The 19,189-nt window shown below is 54.2% G+C and overlaps 7 protein-coding genes across 7 annotated transcripts in view; 2 read left to right on the top strand and 5 right to left on the bottom strand.

Annotated features, from left to right (window-relative positions):
• SODALDRAFT_334987 (hypothetical protein) overlaps window positions 1-440 on the bottom strand; it is a 1,823-nt gene extending 1,383 nt beyond the window's left edge. The window contains exon 1 of the mRNA XM_028612355.1: window positions 45-440. Within this exon, the coding sequence (XP_028464595.1) occupies window positions 45-108 (64 nt within the window). The 5' untranslated portion in view covers window positions 109-440. The remainder of the gene's footprint in view (window positions 1-44) is intronic.
• A 173-nt stretch (window positions 441-613) lies between these two features.
• Window positions 614-1,953, bottom strand: SODALDRAFT_334988 (hypothetical protein). The gene has a single exon (XM_028612356.1). The coding sequence runs from the start codon at window positions 1,806-1,808 to the stop codon at window positions 969-971; it is 840 nt and encodes a 279-aa protein (XP_028464596.1). The 5' UTR covers window positions 1,809-1,953; the 3' UTR covers window positions 614-968.
• Window positions 1,954-2,096: 143 nt separating this feature from the next.
• On the top strand, window positions 2,097-6,463 carry SODALDRAFT_207147 (YVTN repeat-like/Quino protein amine dehydrogenase). The gene is made up of 4 exons (XM_028607249.1): window positions 2,097-2,535; window positions 2,613-5,689; window positions 5,786-6,179; window positions 6,344-6,463. Exons 1-4 carry the CDS (start codon window positions 2,385-2,387, stop codon window positions 6,367-6,369), a joined length of 3,648 nt encoding a protein of 1,215 aa, XP_028464597.1. The 5' UTR covers window positions 2,097-2,384; the 3' UTR covers window positions 6,370-6,463.
• Window positions 6,464-7,607: 1,144 nt separating this feature from the next.
• SODALDRAFT_345480 (hypothetical protein) lies at window positions 7,608-9,451 on the bottom strand (the record flags this gene model as incomplete). The annotated part of the gene is made up of 3 exons (XM_028613205.1): window positions 7,608-8,350; window positions 8,453-8,825; window positions 8,889-9,451. 3 exons carry the CDS (start codon window positions 9,449-9,451, stop codon window positions 7,856-7,858), a joined length of 1,431 nt encoding a protein of 476 aa, XP_028464598.1. The 3' UTR covers window positions 7,608-7,855.
• Window positions 9,452-11,588: 2,137 nt separating this feature from the next.
• Window positions 11,589-12,617, top strand: SODALDRAFT_380284 (hypothetical protein; the record flags this gene model as incomplete). Its single annotated transcript, XM_028615101.1, has 6 exons — window positions 11,589-11,819; window positions 11,918-12,012; window positions 12,084-12,137; window positions 12,235-12,341; window positions 12,394-12,424; window positions 12,544-12,617. The coding sequence occupies exons 1-6, from the start codon at window positions 11,761-11,763 to the stop codon at window positions 12,615-12,617; spliced, it is 420 nt and encodes a 139-aa protein (XP_028464599.1). The 5' UTR covers window positions 11,589-11,760.
• A 524-nt stretch (window positions 12,618-13,141) lies between these two features.
• Window positions 13,142-15,352, bottom strand: SODALDRAFT_280919 (hypothetical protein; the record flags this gene model as incomplete). The annotated part of the gene is made up of 2 exons (XM_028608263.1): window positions 13,142-15,138; window positions 15,256-15,352. The coding sequence occupies 2 exons, from the start codon at window positions 15,350-15,352 to the stop codon at window positions 13,142-13,144; spliced, it is 2,094 nt and encodes a 697-aa protein (XP_028464600.1).
• Window positions 15,353-16,503: 1,151 nt separating this feature from the next.
• On the bottom strand, window positions 16,504-17,039 carry SODALDRAFT_207296 (hypothetical protein). Its single transcript, XM_028607250.1, has 2 exons — window positions 16,780-17,039; window positions 16,504-16,624 (listed from the first exon to the last, which is right to left on the bottom strand). The coding sequence occupies exons 1-2, from the start codon at window positions 16,979-16,981 to the stop codon at window positions 16,620-16,622; spliced, it is 207 nt and encodes a 68-aa protein (XP_028464601.1). The 5' UTR covers window positions 16,982-17,039; the 3' UTR covers window positions 16,504-16,619.
• Window positions 17,040-19,189: the final 2,150 nt, after the last annotated feature.

Consider the following 19,189-nt stretch of genomic DNA (forward strand, 5'->3'; position numbering starts at 1 on the left):
TTCTTCTTCTTCTTCTTCTTCTTCTTCTTCTTCTTCTTCTTCTTCTTGGTCGTCTTGGTCGTCTTCTGTTTCGTTTTGGTTCCTGGTTGTGGAGTCTGGGGGGTTCATGATGGCTGGTGGGTTGGGGTGTTGATGTTGCCGAAGAGTGGGTAGCTTGGTCTGGTCACCGGACGTAATCCTGTTGTTTTGTTGCTGTTTTCAACTTGAGTTTGACTGGTCTGCAGGTTTTCAAGAAGACGAGGTATGAGGTGAAGTTGGGAAATTTTATGGTGCTGACGAACGTTGTGAGATCGAGTTGTAAGAAGGCAACTGAAGTCGAGGTACAGTGGAGGTACCATTAGTGGGGCCGTTACGGGGCCGATTCCCCCGAAATTCCGGACTAAGAGCTCCTGAAACGCTGCCACCTACAGTAGGTACCTGGTATCGTGAGGTAAATAAACTCTTCGCACCAAATTATCAGAACAGTCAAGACGTACCTGGTAATTACCAGCGCGTCGTCTCCATTGTAGCTGCGCGACTTTGTACGAACAGTCCTCCTTTTAGGGGCATCAAGGGCAAGGACGACCGACTTGGACACCCCGCACGAGCCACAAAGGTACTAAATACCGTGGTTGCCCCCTTATCCTCCACACGTCCCAAGACCTCGATTGCCAACAAGTTACCTTCCAGGTCCTTCCTCCCCCCATTCTTATTCCGAGAGGACGCCATTCCACGGAGTCACGGATAGTATTGCTCGGTATTCGTACAGTCACATATAATGTACAGCATCTGGCAGTCATACTTGACAAATGGATGACGACAAGGCTACCCAAGGTAAGGTACCTACAAGGTAAGGTACCTAAGGTATGCAAACGCTGTGCGAGTCCAGCTAAGGGTAGGCACAAATATCAACCCTCCTCCCTCCCTTCTTATACCTTAACCAACACGACTCACGCACTCCAACACACGGACAGAACCAAGATGCTTATTCAAGCCCGACCACCCCCCGGTCCATGGTTTGCGGTATAGCCCTTCCCAGAGTAATACGAGCCGTTGGTGATCGTGGTGTTCCTGATCTGGACTCCATTTACGTTCCCATTATGGCGTCCCACCATCATCCCATAATTCGTTCCCGCTGACACATTGGTATTTTGCAAGGTGGCCTTCTTCTCCTCGAGAGCCTGCGTCGCCGCCGCGAGCAGGTAAGGATCACAGACTTCACAGTCTCTGATAACGTCCAATATTGTCATGAGTTCCCCAGACATTTCTTCACATTCCTCCCGGGTGAGCTCCTCGAGCTTGCTCTGCGGCTCGACCAGCTTCTCGAGTTGTTCGATGAGCTCCGAGATGTTCGTGATGAGGGCCTCGCATTGCTCTGTCTTGTACAATGCCCACTTCACACCCGAAACCTGGGTTGCCGTCTTACGGCACCTCTTCACCACCAGACCGCGGACTTTCCTTTGGAGGCGCCCGAATCGGTCGTTCGGGAAGGGGGCGTCGTCTGCGTTCCTTGGTTTCATCTTTTCTGATTCGTTCTTTGCCTTTATCAACGCATCCCTGATATGCTCGAGGAAGATTTCGGCTTGTTCGAGGTCTGATATTGCAGTGCTTGCCGGATCACCTTCGGGGGACGAGGTGCCGGTGTTTTCCCCTTCGTTCTCAAGGGGAAGCCCTGCGGCTGTGGACCATCGAGAGAGCCGGAGCTGGGCCATGTCGAGTCTGAGCTGGTACAGCTTGAAATCATGTTGGAAACCTCGAGCGACTTGGATGGCACCAAATTCTTGAATGATGGTCGGCACCAGTGAGCTGATCGCAGAGACGGCTTCCATGGCGTTCCAGCTGCGCCTGAATATCGGTTCGAAGAAACTATGTCTTCTGTTCGAAGTCGTTGCTTCGTTTCTTCGCTGCTTCTTGCCAAGGAAGATTCGGGCCCCCCTCCCATTTTAATGGATTATACATCAGGCATTGCATGATGCATTGATAAGGGAGGCATCCTGAGAGCGGGGTAGTGCACATCGAGCTGGTCTTTGCATCAGGTTCCAAGGCGAGAACGCCCTACGGCCGGTGAAAGGGCCAACTGGAAACACACACCCCGCCAATAACAATGCCCTGCAGTTGGCAGCATTGGCCAGCATCTGCGGGCTGTGTCGTCTTGACCAATACCATTGTCTTTGGACCCTGCTGTGCCGGCCGTCTTGCGACCCACTACGAAGTACGTTCGTCTTGAAGATGAAGGGGGCGAGGCGAAAATAAGGCAACCAAAGACAGCCCAGGCAGCCCAACTTACACAAATGAGAAACGGGCGCTTCAAGGTTCAACCCAGACTGTGGGAGGACAGCATTTCCTCTCCGTCCTAAGCAACTGTTCGACCAGAACGTTACCGACGAGTTGGCCTAGGTATAGGCATGACACTCGGGACCATACCCCTGGGATTTCACCCAAGGAACCAGTCCGGCCGTGGAAACAATATCATGGCCGAATCATCGACAGCGGCTTCGGCCCAGAGAGACTATGGGTTCAGGACTGACATGTTGAATGGGGATGTATCGAATCTTAGTAGGCCGAAACCTTGACAGCCCAACACCCGCGTTGTTCTGGAAAGAGGGAGCGAAAATACTAATTGATTCTCTCAGCCTTCAACAACACTGCTACCACGAACAATTATAACACAACCGCGAACAATAATAGCGCACCTAGTACGGACGAGAGCGCTTTCCTCCGGGCCCTCCAAGTCGACCCTGGGGAACTCAAGACAGATGCTGAGAAATCTGTCCCTGGTCGGACCATCGACGAATGCTGGAACTGGATCCTTACCCATTCCACTTTTGAAAAGTGGTCGGAAAGCCGTGGTACTCAACTACTCTGGATACATGGCGGTCCTGGGAAGGGGAAAACCGTCATGGCTCTCGGGCTAGTCGACGAACTTTACAATCGATCACGAGATCCACATGTCTTCCACTTCTTCTGCCAGAACATGAACGACAAAGCGAATACGGCCATTTCGGTTCTGCGAGGGCTCATCCGTGGCCTGGCATTGAAACAGCGGCATCTTGTTATGCAGTTGCTGCGAGACAAATACCAATCGCCAGAGGACGTTGAGAAAGCTCCGTTAAAGAATCTTTGGGTTGATTTATTGGACATGCTCAAAAACCTCCAACTTGAGTCGTCTAAGTCGGTATATTTTGTGGTAGACGCACTCGACGAGTGTCGGGACGGGGAGGACCTTCGTGACTTTCTCGACTGGGTCGAACGCGAAAAATTCGGGTCTTGTCCCTACTCTGTCAAGTGGCTCTTTACCAGTCGCTTTTCGGACGAATTCGACAGTCGTATAGGGCCGGGGAGAGAGAGGTTGGCCATAAACCTAGACATACTGAAAGATGTGCGCGACGGCGTGCATAAGTTCATCCAACAGGTCATGAACGGCCGAACTCGGCGCAAATGGAATAAATCTACGCAGGAAATCGTGCGTGGCTTTCTCCGGAAACGCGCGGAGAGCACGTACATCTACGTCGCCATCGTTTGGAAGGAGATTCGGCACCTCCCGGAACCGAAAGTCCTCGAACGGCTGAAGAGGCTAAAGCAGGGCGGTTACAGCGATGAGCTCTCTCGGGCATATAACTTTATGATGAGCCGACTTATGAAGAAAGATAAGGGCGACGGAAATAAACGGCGTCAGGAGATACTTCGCGTCGTGCTTCTCGCGAAGCGGCCCCTCGGATTAGAGGAACTAGCGATTGTCGCCGATCTTCCGGAGGCCGCCGCCACGCCCGACGACGACGACGACGATGACGATGACAATGATCAGTGGTACGGCGATGATAACGACCACTACGACGACCACTACTACGACGATGATGACGATGCCGACGAACAGGACGACGGCCACGACGATGAACAGAACGACATGCCTGTGATTACTGAACTCATCCGCCAATGCGGTCATTTCCTGGACCTTCGAAGTGGCAAAGTTCACATCTTTCACAGGTCAGCCAAGGACTACCTCATGACGTTAGCAACGACGACAACAGCGACAGGGACAGCGACAGGGACAGGGACAGCAGCAGCAGCAGCAACAGAAAACAACGATATTGGACAGGCGTTTTGGTCGACTCCAGTTCCTTTAATCCATGACGCGATTGTTCGGCGTTGTATTGCTGCCATCCGCTCAACCTCAGAGATTCGCAAGTTCCCTGACATCAATTCCGTTGTCTATAGGCGGCCACCAGACGGCGAAATCAAAAGGTTTCACGACACAGCGTACCCGTACGTTTATTGGATCTCTCATGCCATCGAAGCTGGGGGTCAGTTCTCAGAAGATGCAAAAGCAACGGTCGAAGACTTCCTCCGAGAACATTTCCTCCCATGGGTAGAAAGGACGGCGTACTTGAGGGAATTATCGCATTGCATAAATCCGATCCGAAGGCTGTCGAAAGCGTCGAATTTGTCAACCGGATCAATTGTGTCCAACGAGACATCGGAGCCCCGGGTATTGCAAGGGCAGTCGGAAACGAGCACCAAGGCCGAGGCATCGCTGCAAGGTCTGTTGTATGATTCGTTCCGGTTTCTCCTTCAGTACAAGGACATCGTTGAGCACGACCCTCCCCAGGCATACTTTCTGGCCATGTTTTTCTCGCCGACGAGATCTTTGGCTCGTCAAAACTTTCGGGAACGGGTCCTCTCGTCGTGCTGCGTCAGAGTAATAATGAATGAATCTGGATCTGCATTCGGGGAACACTGGGGCCCTTACTTGTACTCAATCAACAAAGCCAGCTACGATTGGGGCGAATGTCGCGAAAGCCATACGGGAGACGTCCCTCTGAGCGCGTCCTTTTTTGGGAAGAGACCGTACTTTTCGAAACACCTGGGCTTCTCGAAAGATGGAAGCACCATCTTTGCGACTTCTGACCGAGGCAGGAACATTTTGCGGTGGTATACTGAGGACGGGAGGGTTGCCAGATCCTTCGAGTTGCATGAGGAGGAGATTGCAGTTTCAAATCACGGCGATCTAGTGGCGTCCGTGTCTCCCGAAAACGAGAACAAGATTAACGTGAGGGAGGCGGAGACCAATAGCCTACGCTGTTGCATCGACATCCCGTCTACCGTTTTTACCGCGTCGTTTTCTCCTGATGGGAGGATCATCGCTATGGCGTTCATCGAGGAGAATATCACCCACGATTCAGCAGACTACCTCATCGGGCTGTGGGATTCCATCAGCGGAGACCTCCGGGGAGAGATCAGGTTGCCGGAAATGAACAGCGTTCCTCGTCTAGCCTTCTCACCAGATGGCCGCAGGCTAGCCATAGGAGGCAACTACCCTACTAGCCTGACTCTTTATGACACGGAGACGCAGTCCATCCGTTTGGACCGACGATTCCAGCTCGAAGAGGGATCCCTCCTCTTCAGAGAGAAGGATAAGCTCCTTGAAGAGAGGGATCTGCACTTCGAGGGCTTAGGTTATATAGAGTCTGTCGTCTTTTCCCCGCGTGGAAGTGTACTTGCTTCCCTCCACTGGTTCAAGTTTACTAGTCTCGTGCATGCTATGTCCGGCGTTTCCTTGTGGAAACATGCGTCGGATTGGGAGTCGGAAACGAGCGCGCAGGTGATACATTTGATAAGCAAGCACGACTGTATAAAAGCAGTCGCTATTTCACCAGACGACAAGACAATAGCATTGTGTTTCCGGCATTCTATTGCGGTTTTGGGTCTAGATGTAGAACTCCCCTCTCCTTTTTGCTTTCCCCCCCAACCCCGGATCTGTCCTGAAAAGCCAATTTCCAAACAAATTCACTAACAAGCTTTTTTTTAGGAACTTTTCGATACGAACCTTGCAACGGGGAACGCGATACTCGTAGAAGGACAATTCAAGAGGCCGGGAGATTATAGCAGCTCTGTAGCCCAATCACTCACGTTCTCGCCTTCCGGAGAATTCATCGCTTGTGCGTCTAGTAACGGTCTGATCAGTATATGGGATGGGCATGTGTTGTCTTGGCCCCAGTCAGACCGCGAGCAACAACCTTTACCACCGACAAGGGGTCTGATGTTTTCCCCGGACGGCCGATTATGTGGCTCTAGCGTCGCAGGTGGCCAAGGTGAGGGACTCGAACTATGGGACACGGAAAGCGGTTCTCCCAAACTGAGCCTCGCAGGCAGGTCGTCCTTTGTGGGATATAGGAGGTTGCCATGGGGCTTTTCATCGGACAGTACGTTTGCCATTGGTGTTCTAAATCAGAAATTTGTTCTGGTGAACACCGCAGACTTCTCCCATCTCACCTTGTCCGGCGTCCAAATGGACCAATGGGCCGACGACGAATTCGATTTTCTATTGACTCACCGCATTAACATTCAATTCGCTTTCAACCATCAGAATACACTCCTAGCATTAGCCACTAGAGGGTCCAATGTGTATATTTTCGACACGAAATCCGGCTCTCTGCGACACTCTCTGACGGCTAAAGACAAAATCCAATACATTTCCGCGGTAGCCTTTTCCCGCACAGGACGGCTCATTGCAGGAGGAGAAGAGGGAAGCTTGGTCATTTGGGACGAGCCATATACCAGCGCCTACGTCTCCTGCGATATGTCGCCGAGTTACACGAACTGGCGGATAACCAAAATCGCCTGTTCACCCGACGGGGAGGCAGTTGCTATTGCCTGGTCACCACTCCTTCATGGGGTCTCTCAGCCCCGTGGCGGCGGCGGCGTTGCCCTGGGCACGATCGATGGTTCTGGCTCATGGGTTTCCTCGGGTCCTGATTTCGCGGCTAGGGAACCTCCGACGCGGTCTAGGGTACCCTCTGCCCTCACCATCTCAGATGAGGATCACGTCGCCGTGGCTTGGAAGGATATGAGTTCCGCCGTTATGATCAAAATGGCCCGAGGTTACTTTGTCCTGGACGTGGAGGAAGACGGCGGCCGTCATATTCACTTTGGGTCCAGGCTTGTCAACTCGTTGGCTTTTGGGTCCGGAAACAGATCCATAATTATAAACGGGATGGAAACTTGCCTGCCCGTTGCAAATGAAAGCAGGGACTGTATCTTGACGATGCAAAGTCGTCGGAACTACAACTGGGCTGTTTGGAAAGGTAATCCGGTCGTGTGTATTCCCCATACGTTTAAGGTTTGTTTAACGGCGTCCTGGCATAAGTGTCTCGCCATGAGAGACGAAATGGGACGTATTTTGTTTCTTCATCTCGATGGATAGTTGAGCAACATGGCAGGCCGGTGGACGAAGGCGAAGATTTCGGCGGGCTTTCAGTCAGGGGCTCAGGGGTCCGTCCCCAAGGGATAGCGTTGGTAAAGTAAGAGGACCAAGAACCTCAAAGACGACGGAATCCAAACATTTGGCAACACTAGGTGATTATTGTCCTATCGGATGAATCGACTGTTGCTTGACTACCTAAGGACCCATATCATCAGTATCGAGGCCTCAACTGACTACCCGTTCCGATGAATCCCGGCGCCAGGATGATGCCGTCCACCGAATACAACCAACACAACAAGGTTCGGCACTCAAATACTAGTTGGCAACAGAGTATATACAGTTTTCTGTGGATGTAGGCGCTCCAGAGCGTGGGTGGTATCTATCTCTTCTCCTCCCGGGAACCAAAACTCCATCCATGTGCTATCAACCCGTGATAACAACGCTATACCAAGTTAAAAAAAAAAAAAAAAAAGACCATAACTCCAACAACACAATCTTTGCGTCCGACTCTCGCTATGCATGGTATAGAACGAACGAACCACTTTCCCACCAAGTGCAATGCCTCCTCTAAAAAGTCAGGGAAAAGAGGAGAAAGGGCATTCAGAGAACAAAACGACAGCCATTAACCAAGTAAAGAACGAACCCATTCCTCTCCCTTTTTTCCCCTCCCGACAATCACCCTCGTTGAGGCGTCCGGCCAGGCGTCCCCGGCACGAAAGGGTTCCCCCTCCTCACATCACCCAGCTGCGCCTCCTCCATAAGATCCGTAAACGTAGTCCCGGACGTGAACCGCTTCATCTGAGGCGGCTCCAGCCCCATGACCCCCGCCGAAGGGTTCCCCTGCTGACCACCCCGACTACTACTACTACTACTACTCGCCACGGTGCCCGGGTCCGCAAACACGTTGATGCTCTCGCTACTCGGCTCGCGCTGCAACCTGGGCGTCACCGGCCTGGTGTCCGTAGGCGTGGCGGCTTCGAGCGCGGCCTCCCGCGGCGCGAGTCCGCCGTCCCCCCAGTAGCCGCCCTGGTTGATGGTCGGCTTCTGCTGGTTGCGCATGGTGCGTATGGGCGGGATGGTGATGCTGGGGCGGGGGTTGTGGCGGTTGGTTGTCGTCATGGTGGCGTTGGTGAGGGTTCGGGTGGGGATGCGCGGCGGACGGGCACCGCGCTGGGATCCGTGGGTGGAGGTCGACCCGAGGTTGGGACCTCCACTGCTGCTGCTGCTGCTGTTGTTGCTGTTGCTGCTATTGCCGAGGAGGTCTCGCGGGACGACGGCCGTCGCGCCGCTTAAGTTGAGGGAGTCGCGGCGGGAAAGGGAGCTGAGGCGCTGCGACGCGCGCGAGTGGCGTTCCGGGGTCTTGAGGATGAAGTCGGTACGCAAGGCGGACTCCTCCCTGGGGATGGGGTCGGAGATGATGTGGCCGAAGGAGGAGGTGGACGAAGACGCCCGGAAGAGCCGGCCACGGCCGAAAGGTTTCTTCTCGGTGAAGGCGCTGGTTGCGTTCTTCTTCTTGTTGCGGCGTCGAGCGAGGTACATGAAGACGGCTACCGCGGCTGCGACGAGAAGGAAGACGCCTGCGAGGACACCCACGACGACGGGGGCCGTGGGAAACGGATCATCTTCCTCGTCGTCGGCGTCGCCACTATCATCATCGCCGCCTTGTTGTTCTTCTGCATCCGGTTGTGGGGATGTTGAGGGAGCTGACGTGGGCGTGGACGCGGACGTGGATGTGGAGGTTGTAGTGCCGCTAGTCGTCGATTCAGAACTAGAGGTGGTGGTTGATATTATAGACGTGGACGTAACGCTCGACATCGATGTCCGAGTAGTGGACGGGCGTTCGGAAGCCGGCCGCTCAGAAGGCCGCTGGGACTGGTCTTCATCCATGTCACACAGCCCCTCGTCATTGCAGGTGTAGCCGAAGGGGCAGCAGTTCTCGCCGCACCTGGGAAGCTCGGCATCCAGGGCTGTGGTTTTCAGTTGTCGTTGGGGGTATTCGCTGGGATCTTGGAGGCTGACGTTGCAGGAGATGGCGGTAAACTGCTTGCACGAGTCGTTGGGGCAGCAGACCACGGTCGAACCGCCGGCGAGGAAGAGGCAGGTTCTGCCTTCGGCGCAGCAAAGACCTTCGTCGAGCCCACCGCCGCATTGCCGGAAGTTGTCGGCTCCGCATATTGCAGTGTCGTCACGTTGAAAGATGGAGGGGATAGATGCCGCCCTTGCTGAGGCGAGCCAGACGAGCAAGAGCACTCTAGCTCTTGATCTCGACATGGTCGAGATGGTTTGAGAGAACAAGAAAAAGGAAAAAAGAAGAAAAAGGCCGATAATGCCGTGCTAATGTTTCTGAGAAGTGTAATCCCGTTGCCGTCGAGGTTATTTCTTGTTCTTTTCTCGGATGAGTAGCGCAAATAAAGTGTTGTCGGCTGTAACGGCGGTTGAAAATCGAGTCAAGAGTGTCGCGTACCAAGTTGCTGTGAGTATTCAAGAGTCGGTATGTGATATGAGAAGGACGAGGCAGTCCAGAGAAGATCGCCGTAAGTACAATGACCACGAGCAGAACAAAGGCGTAGACGTGCAAAGAATGTTGTCGGCGCACAACACTGAACAATGCCCTTAGACGTCAGAACACAGAACTAAGAAGAAGAGGTTGAAGTCGTTTCGTCGGGCAGATGGAGATCTGAAGTTTCGTAGTTGGGCGGTCCCTTGAACAAAAAGGAATTCGAAGCAGCGAGGCGTTTTGTGTGATCCGTCACGATCAAAAAGAAACCGAAGAAACAAGAATGAAGAAGAGGGATAATGGATGATAGAATGACAATGATGGTATCACAGAGTCTTCACACCCACATCCGATGGAAAACTGGAATATAGGGGAGGAAATGAGAAATGGAAAATTCTGATATCATCGGGCACCAGTCACTCCACGCGGGTCGACGCTGGCCGACGCGCTTCGATCAAAGACTCAGAGCGCCCAAGAGACCAAGAGCGAGCGCGAGAAGAGGGAGCCCAGTCAAGGACATGGGCATCTTACGGGCCACAGCTTTTCCTTGGTCCTAGGTCCATCGTGCGCAACGATCCCATTCTTCATGCGGAAGCGACTGGCGGCTGCCGGCTGACGGGGTACAAGGCACAGGGCTGCATCCGCGAGGTCGCAGAGTAGGTCCGCTCAAGTCCAACCAAGCGTCTGGTCGGCGGCAAGGCAGAGACTTCACGGAGGAGAGCTTATTACCAGAAGCTGGATGATGGAGAGCACCGACTGGTCTGTAGGATGCCGCTTTGCTGGAGACGACCGGCTGGGGCTTCCAGGGTCCACGGCGGAACTGGAGTCAACACTTGCATTCCTTGATCTGGAGGGCTGACCCGCTGGAGAGGATAGGAAGAGATGTGTGCAAAGAGATGTTCAGCTCCCACCACACGTCATCGAGCAGGAAGACGAAATACAACCGACTGGTTCCCTGGGCATTAGAAGATGAAGACTGGAGGACGAGGCTGTGTTGGAAGATGCCGGAGAAAGAAGGCAGTTGAACGAAATGAGAGGATGTCATGGAAGCGCCAGGCTCATGTCCTGTCATCGGTTTGCCGCCCTCTGAGCCAATAGTTCGTGAGAAACATTGGGCCGGCGTTTCGAAACAAAGAAGAAAGGAGTCTACAAAGGATGGTTGTTGTTTCATTGTGTGTTGAACGTTGAACAAGTCGGCGCCACGACTGGTGACTGGAGAATGCCAACAGCTTGGTACGTGTTGCTCCATAGCCGCGCGCTGCGGAAACGCGCATCGCTGATTCGCCGGCGGCTTGGTATCAAATCGTGCTTAATACACCCTTCTGATTGGCTATTAGTTCTTCAGTTGCCCCACAGCTTTTGTCATCCTCAAGCCCCATATCGGTCATGAGTGCCACACCGGATTACGTGATAAACCGGATACATCCCAGCCACCTTTCCTTCAAAAGTACCCATGGAGTCACCTGACTTCTAGTCGAGTCACAAGACCACCAGCAAGCCAGGGCAAGACGCCAAGAGACAAAAGGGAAGATGGAAGATCAGCATCACCACCAGCCTCCATCCAATTATGCTCCTTTCTCTCTCTCTCTCTCTCTCTCTCGCAAATCGCGGTCAAGCCCGCCCCAAACCGGCGCATCGTGGCTAATTCATAATTCCAATCCACGAGCAAATCGCATCGCAAATCCGACCTCTGCTCGACCTGACCAGGGCCCCCCCAAATAACCCCCCTAGTTCGACAGGGTCCTTCGCCCACTGTACGACCTCTGCAACCGCATTCGCTGGCCCAGCGATGCCCTAACCTTCTAGCGTGACTTTGTAGAGAGCCGATTCTGCCCACCGCCCTCTAGTATCGCCTTCGTTCACGGGTTCACGGGTTCACGTGGGTTCTCGCCCGTTTTCTTGCGCTCTTGTGCATGGAATTACAATATGTCTCGACTTCGCCCCCTCTTGGCCTGTTTCAAGCTCGTTCTCGAGGACGCCGGCCACGGGACGGACGATGCACTACCTACTCTTGCATGGAGCTATCTCTGAAGGGCTAGAATGTGTAGAGGCGTAATAACGAGGCGAGGCGGTGAATTTCAAGATGCACCCCCCCCTCCCCGTGACGGTACTTTGTATGGTGATCTCTGCTTCTGACCGATCGTGAACCGGTAAACAGGGAAGGACGAAGCAGGAATGGCATGAGGACGATACCTGGGAACTGACCTAACGAAAAACCTGCATCTTGTCTTTCCCTTGAGCCCCCTCTTCGAACCTACCATAGCCGACTGCCGCCCTCTTGTGAGCATTCCGCTATCCGAACGTCGAACTGTCCTGTCCGCGGCCATGGACTTTCGTGTTTCTTCCGGGAGACCGCAGTCTCCCCCCAACTGAACAGAATGCAGAACAAGCCTGCATTGTAGACAGTCCCCCCTGTGCTGCACTATTCCGGCAGTGAAGTCTCGTATGCGTATGGTTACAGTGGGTGCATGAATGGCAGGGTGCCATCTACCCGTCTGTATTGTAGGGCTCTGTAGCCGTAAACCCGCTGTAGCGGCCTGATCTTCCTCAGTCTCAGGGGGATCTACGGTCAGGACACCGGAGATCGACATGTGGGCAACATTCACATCCACCATTTTGCCTAACCCCGAGGATGATCAGGTATCACCAGAGAAGAAGTGCACAGTTGGTTTGAAGAAATCTGCGTTTCTTATTCCTATCATCTAATCGACCGCAGGAGGAACGCAAGCGAACCCTTTCCACTGCCGGTCCGTAGAATGTAAACAGGGGAGCTACAGTCCCTGCCAGAGCCGCTCGCTGATAGCAATCAATGCCCCGTGCTCCTAATGCTAAAATGGCTGCTCGTTCCGAATCCAAGAACTCGCAGTGAACGCCTCAAACCCCGTTCCCTGTTCCGCTATGCCCAAAATCCCGTGGCCCATTCCATCCTGTGGTATCTGACCGGCCGAAGAACCAAAAGAAATACATAAAAAAGAAAAAGAAAAAGAAAGACCCCCCAAGGATTCCATCCACTCGCTCCACCGTCATATCCTTCGTCCCATCCCGATCCTGAAGGTCAATAAGAAGAAGAAAAGAAAAATCGTGTACTCCAAGTGTGTCTCTTCGCTCATGTGCTCTCTCTTTTCATCAGAGGGAAAAGACCCGTTTCCCTGTCTTCCAGTGCCTTGCGGCATCCTCTAGTAAAACTTTACCCTCCAAAGAAACCAGAAAGGCCCGTCAATGGCTTCCAGTGTTGTATATAAGAAAAGAAAAAAAAAAAAGGTAAAGAGAGGTGGGAGGCCGAGGTAAACTCAGGCCGACGATACCGACCCCAGAGTCGCAACGAAAAAGGGAATCAGTTGGTGATTGCCCGCATCGCCTGGCATGGAAGAGCAGTGCAAAATTCCATCCAGATGAATGAGTGGGGCCTCGGGACTTTTTTTTCTTCTTTTTTCTTTTCTCTTTTTCTTCTTTTTCTTCGTCGCTCAGATCAACAAAAAGTCCCACCCATTCATCTGCATGACATCCCGCCAGTGGATGTACGAATACTGCACCACCGCCTCCGCCTGACTCCCCGCGTTGGATCCCGGGGTGCTCATCCCGTCGGCGCTGAGGCTGGGACTCCCCTTGATGGCCGCCGTCTGGTGCCACACCTCGCGCAGCAGCGGCGCCGCCCGGCCAAAAGAGCCCATATACGCGAGGTCGCCCAGCTCGGCGACGCGGTCCTCGAAGAGCTGCCGGATCCCGCTGCCCGGCAGGCTGACCGACCCGCCGATGAGGTACACCCAGACCAGGCTGCGGTCGAACCCGCCCGGCCCGGAGGGGATGTGCTGCAGCACCGTCGTCAGCTTGTCGACGAGCCCGATGCACGACGGCTGGCCCGGGTTGAAGCCCGGCACGAGGCTGCAGAGGTAGATGCGCGCCGCGAGCCGGAAGGCCATGGTGATGTTGCGCGACAGCTGCTTGGGCGACAGCGCCCCGGACGACGTGAAGGGCATCTTGGGCGTCGTGTCGCACCCGACCTCGGTGTGCCCGATCTGCTCGCCCAGCGCGTGCACGTGCTGGCACAGCGTGATCTCGTCCATGCCGTCGCGCTTGAGCGCGTCGAGGCAGGCGATCTCCGAGATGAGGTACATGACGCGGTCCTCGCACCCCATGAGCTCGCGCAGCCCCAGGCTGGGGTTCGTGGCCGACAGGTGCTTCTCCCGGTACGTGTGGGCGAACGTCGGCGCCTGGCCCTGCATGGTGGCGCCGAGGATGTCGATCCACGCCGTCAAGGTCATGTTGAACGGGGTCTGCGCCGGCGCCTCTTCCGGGTCGGAGACCAGCCGCGGCAGGTCCAGCTTCTGCACCAGGCTGATGGCCGCCTGGAAGTGCTGGTGCCACGGAATGTCGGGGAGCGCGTCGTCGTAGCGGCCGACGACGCATTGGAAGAAGATGAGGCCGAGCGCCGCCTCGAGGATCTGCTGGTGGTTCTCGTCCTGGTTCAGCGCGTCGCACAGCGCCGAGATGGTCGCGTAACGGTGGCGCATGATGTCTGCGTCCATCTCCTCGCCCTGCAGGTTCATCGTCGCCTTGAAGTGCTGGGCCGCGATGCTCAGGCAGCAGTGCAAGTAGCCCTGGTTGCTCTGGAGCGCCGGGAGGATGAGGTCGGATGCCACCGAGCCGTGTTGGTTGGACTCGAGAATCGGGAAGATGCTGGGCAGGACGAACTGGACAAAGTGGTCGAGTAGCCGCTGGTCGTTCTCATCGAGCTCAATGGCCACTTGTCGGTTCGGCATCGAGGGTCCGTGTGAGAAGTCGAAGAAGTTGACGTTCAGCGTCTCCTCGCTGAGCGATTCCTTGCGCTCCGAATACACCTGCTCGGTCCACTCACCCCCTTCAAACGGTAGTGTCGACGGCAGGAGGGTAGTACCTGGTGGCGGCGGTGCGTGGAAGGTGCTGAATGTGGAGATGTGCGACTCCCGGAGGGTCGGCACGTCGTTCATGAACACTTGCCTCTCCGTCTTGACGTCAATCTCGTACGGCGAAGGGAAGGCGCCGAACATGAAGTCCGGGTGCATCTGGGCATTGAAGCCAAAGTCCCCGACCACGCCGGGTGGGCTGTTGAAGTTGAAAGCTGTGGAGAAGTGAGAGTCGATCGAAGCGGATCGGGTGCGGTCGAGGGGATCGGAGAAGGTGGCCGACGTCGGTTGCGAATGCGACAGGCCCGGCGGGGAGTGGATGGAGGTTTGGATGGTGGTGTGAGAGGTGTGAGAGGTGTGAGAGGTGTGAGAAGTGTGAGAAGTGTGCGGCGTCTTCTCCGAGAGCTTCTTGCGCTTGATGATCACCTTGATGTCGTCCTTGTGCTGGCGGCGCGCATCGTTGTTGCTCCACCACATGGGCCGCTTATACTCGCACTGCAGGCCGAGGTGCTTGCAAGCCGTGCACATGGGGGCGCCTTCGTCGCACTTCTTCCTCCGCAGTCTGCAGGTGTAGCATCCTGAACAGTCGAGGCGAGTTAGTCAGTTTCCGAAAACGGATCTTTTTTTTTCTTCTCTTGTCACTCAACGTGAAAGTCGTGTAAGTGCTGACGAGCTAGAGGCGACACAAAACGTACCTGTTCTTGACCGGCGGTGCATCTGAGTCTTCGCTTTGGGATTCCCATTGCTGGGTTTTGCGGCCGTCTTGGCCTTGGTAGATTGTGACACTGCCATCTTGGCCGGAGGAGCTGGTCTCACGAACTCGTCTTGATGCTGTTTGGGGGGTAGTGTTGACATTTGTACCTCTTGTGCAGGAGAGTTGCTCGCGATAGAGGTACCTGCGTGAGAGCGTCGAGCGACTCACGGGGGGGCGTGCGGATGTGTTGCTTGATGTGCTGTGTGCGAGTATGTGGAGGCGGACGGGAGCCCGTCGACAGGGGGTGAACAAGAGAGTGGGGGGGTTGCACACCGGTTGCACCGTGAAGAGCCGGGGTTGACTGGCACTGTGTCTTGTCCAGGGGCTGGCTGGGCGGGCAAAAAGAGGCCAGGGGGAAGAGTGAAAGTGCGAAGACGAACAAGCGAGTTCTTTTTTGCAAGGGTCGTTCGATCTTTCGAGTCCGGGCCTTGTCTTTCTCGCGTTCGTTTGCCTTGTTTGTCGGTTGTCGTTTCTTGACTCGTCGAGTCTTGATCAATGGATTGTTTTCGGGATATTAGATTATTTCGTCGTTATTATCGTCGAGATCGAATCAAAAAGCAGAAAAACGTATATCGTGTGCGCTCAGCGACTTGGTGGTGAATGAATGTGATTATGAGCAAGACCGGCTTGCCTTTTTTGGGGAATGTTGGCTTCGTTATGGGGAGGCGTGAGAGAGAAACGAAGCGGTTGAGGAGGGCGGAGAGGAGGGTGGGAAAGGGGGATGAAAAGAAAAGAATGCAAAAAAAGAGACAACACTTGGACCACAGCCTTTCTTCTTGACCTTCTAACCTGTAGAAGAAGTAAAGGTCCAGGAGTTATATGATGGTGTTGAGGAGCCAAAGACTTATATTGTGGCCGCCTCGATGACGACCCGCTGGCCGCACACATCTTGAACAACGCAAACTGCAGTGATGTTTCTAATTTTGGCTACACTGGGATGGAGAGGATGGGGAGAGAAGAATGACCGCAGAATAGAAACTCCCAAAGAAGGAACGGCAGGGCGGACGTACGCTGTACGCACTTGTTCTCGACGTGCGCTTACTGGTGCCAATGAGGATGGGCCGTCGAAAATGGCCGCACCGCAAACCCGAACTAGACTGCGTTGGGAAGCCCACCCTCACTCGAGGATACGTTGTACACCAGACTTCCGTCTCTTCGTTACCACGAATAGCTAGGCCTTGCTCGGCATGGAGGGTGGGTTGCAGGCAGAATAGGACGACAGGGGTCCTCCCTCGGTCATTGGTCTTTGGTCTTTGGTCCTTGGTTCGTGGTGCATACATGTATGCATCTCGGGCTGTTCAGCGACTAAACTGGACTAGATCGTCAGCTTTGCGCACTCTGGACAAGGGTCCTGGTAGGTTTGTGGGTTTGTTCTCCCCAGTTTGTTCCCCAGTCTGCCCATTGACCATATCGTACCGAGTAGGTACAACGTACATTGTACGCCCGCAGCTACAGATACACTTACACTCGGTCGAGTATTTTCTTTCTTGGTAAAGTCGGGTCCGCCTCCGGGTCACTACGGCCATCTTGCTCTTCCATTCCCCGAGACTTGCTGGTTGCTCAGAGCCTTGATCTGCGAAAGCCACTCGAATCATGGATCTCCGAACCGGGAGAATGATGGACCAGGCCAAGCCGGGGGTTGCGATGATCCAACCGCCTGTTCGCATACCAGTGCCGTCTTCTTATGTTTCAGTAAACATAATCTCGTCCCCTTGAGCGCGCTTCTTTCGTTTGCCTTGGAAGAACAAGCGCGAGAGCTATCTTGGGTACGACGAGTGAGCTCGTTAGGCCAATGTGACCTGTAACCAACAGCATGACGAGGAAAGCACGTGGATGCAAAGAATGCTCTTCGGGAATACTCTCGTGGAGGCTCAACCAGGGTCCATTGTGGGCATGTCACCACAATGAAACCAATATGGTTGATTTGGTATTTCGGGCGAGAGAATTACCAAGCGTATGTCCTTCGTATGCTCTTCGCCGGTCCTCAGCAACTCCATGTGCAACGCAAAACGGCCCCTATCCGGGCCATGAGTGCTACACATGTCAAGAGAGAGATTTGGGCACGTACCTATTCGATTTTACGTCCAATTCGGATATATGCAGCAGACGAATCACAGCGTCGGAAACTGCGGCCGACGACAGATGCCCAACGGACAAAGCAAAGTTGGTGACCGTGTACTAAGCAGCTTCCCGAGTTGGGCAAGGCAAAGTTGATGCTGGTCGACGATCCACCGTTATCCTTTTTCCTAGTTCCGCCTAGCTCGATGGCTCCAATCCTTTCTTGGCCTCGAGGATCGAAGCGAAAAATGCCCGCGAGAACGCTACGGCAGTGACTTTTTCCTTTCTTTTTCCTTTCGGTAATAAGAGACGAGAAGTACAGACCCGATACTGTTAACCAAGTACCTCGGAATAAGACCTACCTCCAGAAGAGAAACAAGTACTGGGAAACCACGGACGATGTTCTGCGAGACAGTCTCTAGTGGAGACGATAAACATCGCACCTCCGGGGGCGGGAGGAATGAGTGCAGGAAAAGACTGCAGACATACTGTACAACCGTACAACGTACATAGATGCCGGTCCCCGTCCGGCCCGCCCAATGGTTGAAAGTCCAGTCGCCTCGGATGGAAAGAGAGGGGGGAGGGCCGGGTCGACGTCTGATTCGGCCGGTGGATGTGACGACGTGATGGCTCGTGCAGAAACCAGCTGGACCGGCGGGACCAACCGATTCTAGCGGCTGGCTGTGATGGGACAGGGGTTCAAGCATTCGGGGCCAGGCCGTTCCCCGTCTCCATTGGCTCGTCGATGTGCGATCGTGCATGAATATTGACCGGGACCGCGGTGACAAGCACGCTAGGCAGGGGGGAGCTATGGCCAATCCGCGCGGGAAGACGGCATCTGGCAGGGATACGAAGGCGAATAGCGTCGACCCGGACCCATGTCCTACCGGCTTGGCGCGTTGAGACCACCACCGCTCAAAAGGCACCGAGTCGAAGTGGTGAAGGAAAAGGGATGAGAGAGAGAGAGAGAGAGAGAGAGAGGAGGGAGAGGTGTTGGAGAAGGACGAGCTTCCCCGCACATGCTACGAAGTACCAAAGTACTTTGCGGGTGCCGATTTTATCCCAAGGTACCTATTTCTGGTGACATAATTAACCGCCCACAAAATGTGCTTTACCATTTTGGCCTTTTCTGCCCACCCGTTGGCCATCACAGTTGGCCAACAGTCGCTGGTCACTGGCCTGGCCTTGTTGGCCTAATTTTGGAAGGGCCCTTTTGAGACCTTCTCCAACTCGACTCGGCCGCAACCAAGACATTGTCCGTGATTGCACTTAACACGGTTAATGATATTCACGCATTCTCTGCATCTTGCACATCGCACTGAATGCAATTTCACTAACTTTCTATTTCTATTTTTATTCAACTCGAACAGCAGACAATTACCTAGCTCGCATCATGACATGACCATGCAAAGCCCTTTTGGACAAGCTGTTTCCTCAGTGATTACGTACTCCGTACTCAACGGTTTCGCTCTTTTCTGCCCTCGCTTCTTGGGCACGCCAATTTCCAGATGCGGCTTCAGATCTTCTCGGGGCTACCTTATCTTCCCAGCCTCCTCCTCCTCAGTTTGCCGCCTTACATAACACCCCAGTTCCGCTTTCTTTTCCCGCTTTGCTTTCCTCTTCATTAATACTCCGAATTCATTGCTTCTTCCCGGCCGTTTCCGTCGCCTGGCTCTTCGAAGGAATGTCTACCCCCACGGCTTGATCTCCTCCCACCACCTACCTACATACCTACACTATCGGCTTCCGAAATACGCACGATAAACAGTGCCATGTCAAACTTTGTGAAAGCCTCTTCTCGAGCGTAATCTCCTGGG

This window comes from Sodiomyces alkalinus (assembly GCF_003711515.1).
Source record: "Sodiomyces alkalinus F11 unplaced genomic scaffold SODALscaffold_8, whole genome shotgun sequence".
Classification (NCBI taxonomy): domain Eukaryota; kingdom Fungi; phylum Ascomycota; class Sordariomycetes; order Glomerellales; family Plectosphaerellaceae; genus Sodiomyces; species Sodiomyces alkalinus.

Coding starts and splice junctions, on each gene's coding strand:
- SODALDRAFT_207296 (XM_028607250.1), bottom strand. CDS start 16,981: ATGCGAACAGGCGGTTGGATCATCGCAACCCCCGGCTTGGCCTGGTCC.
- SODALDRAFT_334988 (XM_028612356.1), bottom strand. CDS start 1,808: ATGGAAGCCGTCTCTGCGATCAGCTCACTGGTGCCGACCATCATTCAA.
- SODALDRAFT_207147 (XM_028607249.1), top strand. CDS start 2,385: ATGACACTCGGGACCATACCCCTGGGATTTCACCCAAGGAACCAGTCC. Junction 2,536..2,612: donor TGGGGATGTATCGAATCTTA/GTAGGCCGAAAC, acceptor TGATTCTCTCAG/CCTTCAACAACACTGCTACC. Junction 5,690..5,785: donor TTGCGGTTTTGGGTCTAGAT/GTAGAACTCCCC, acceptor GCTTTTTTTTAG/GAACTTTTCGATACGAACCT.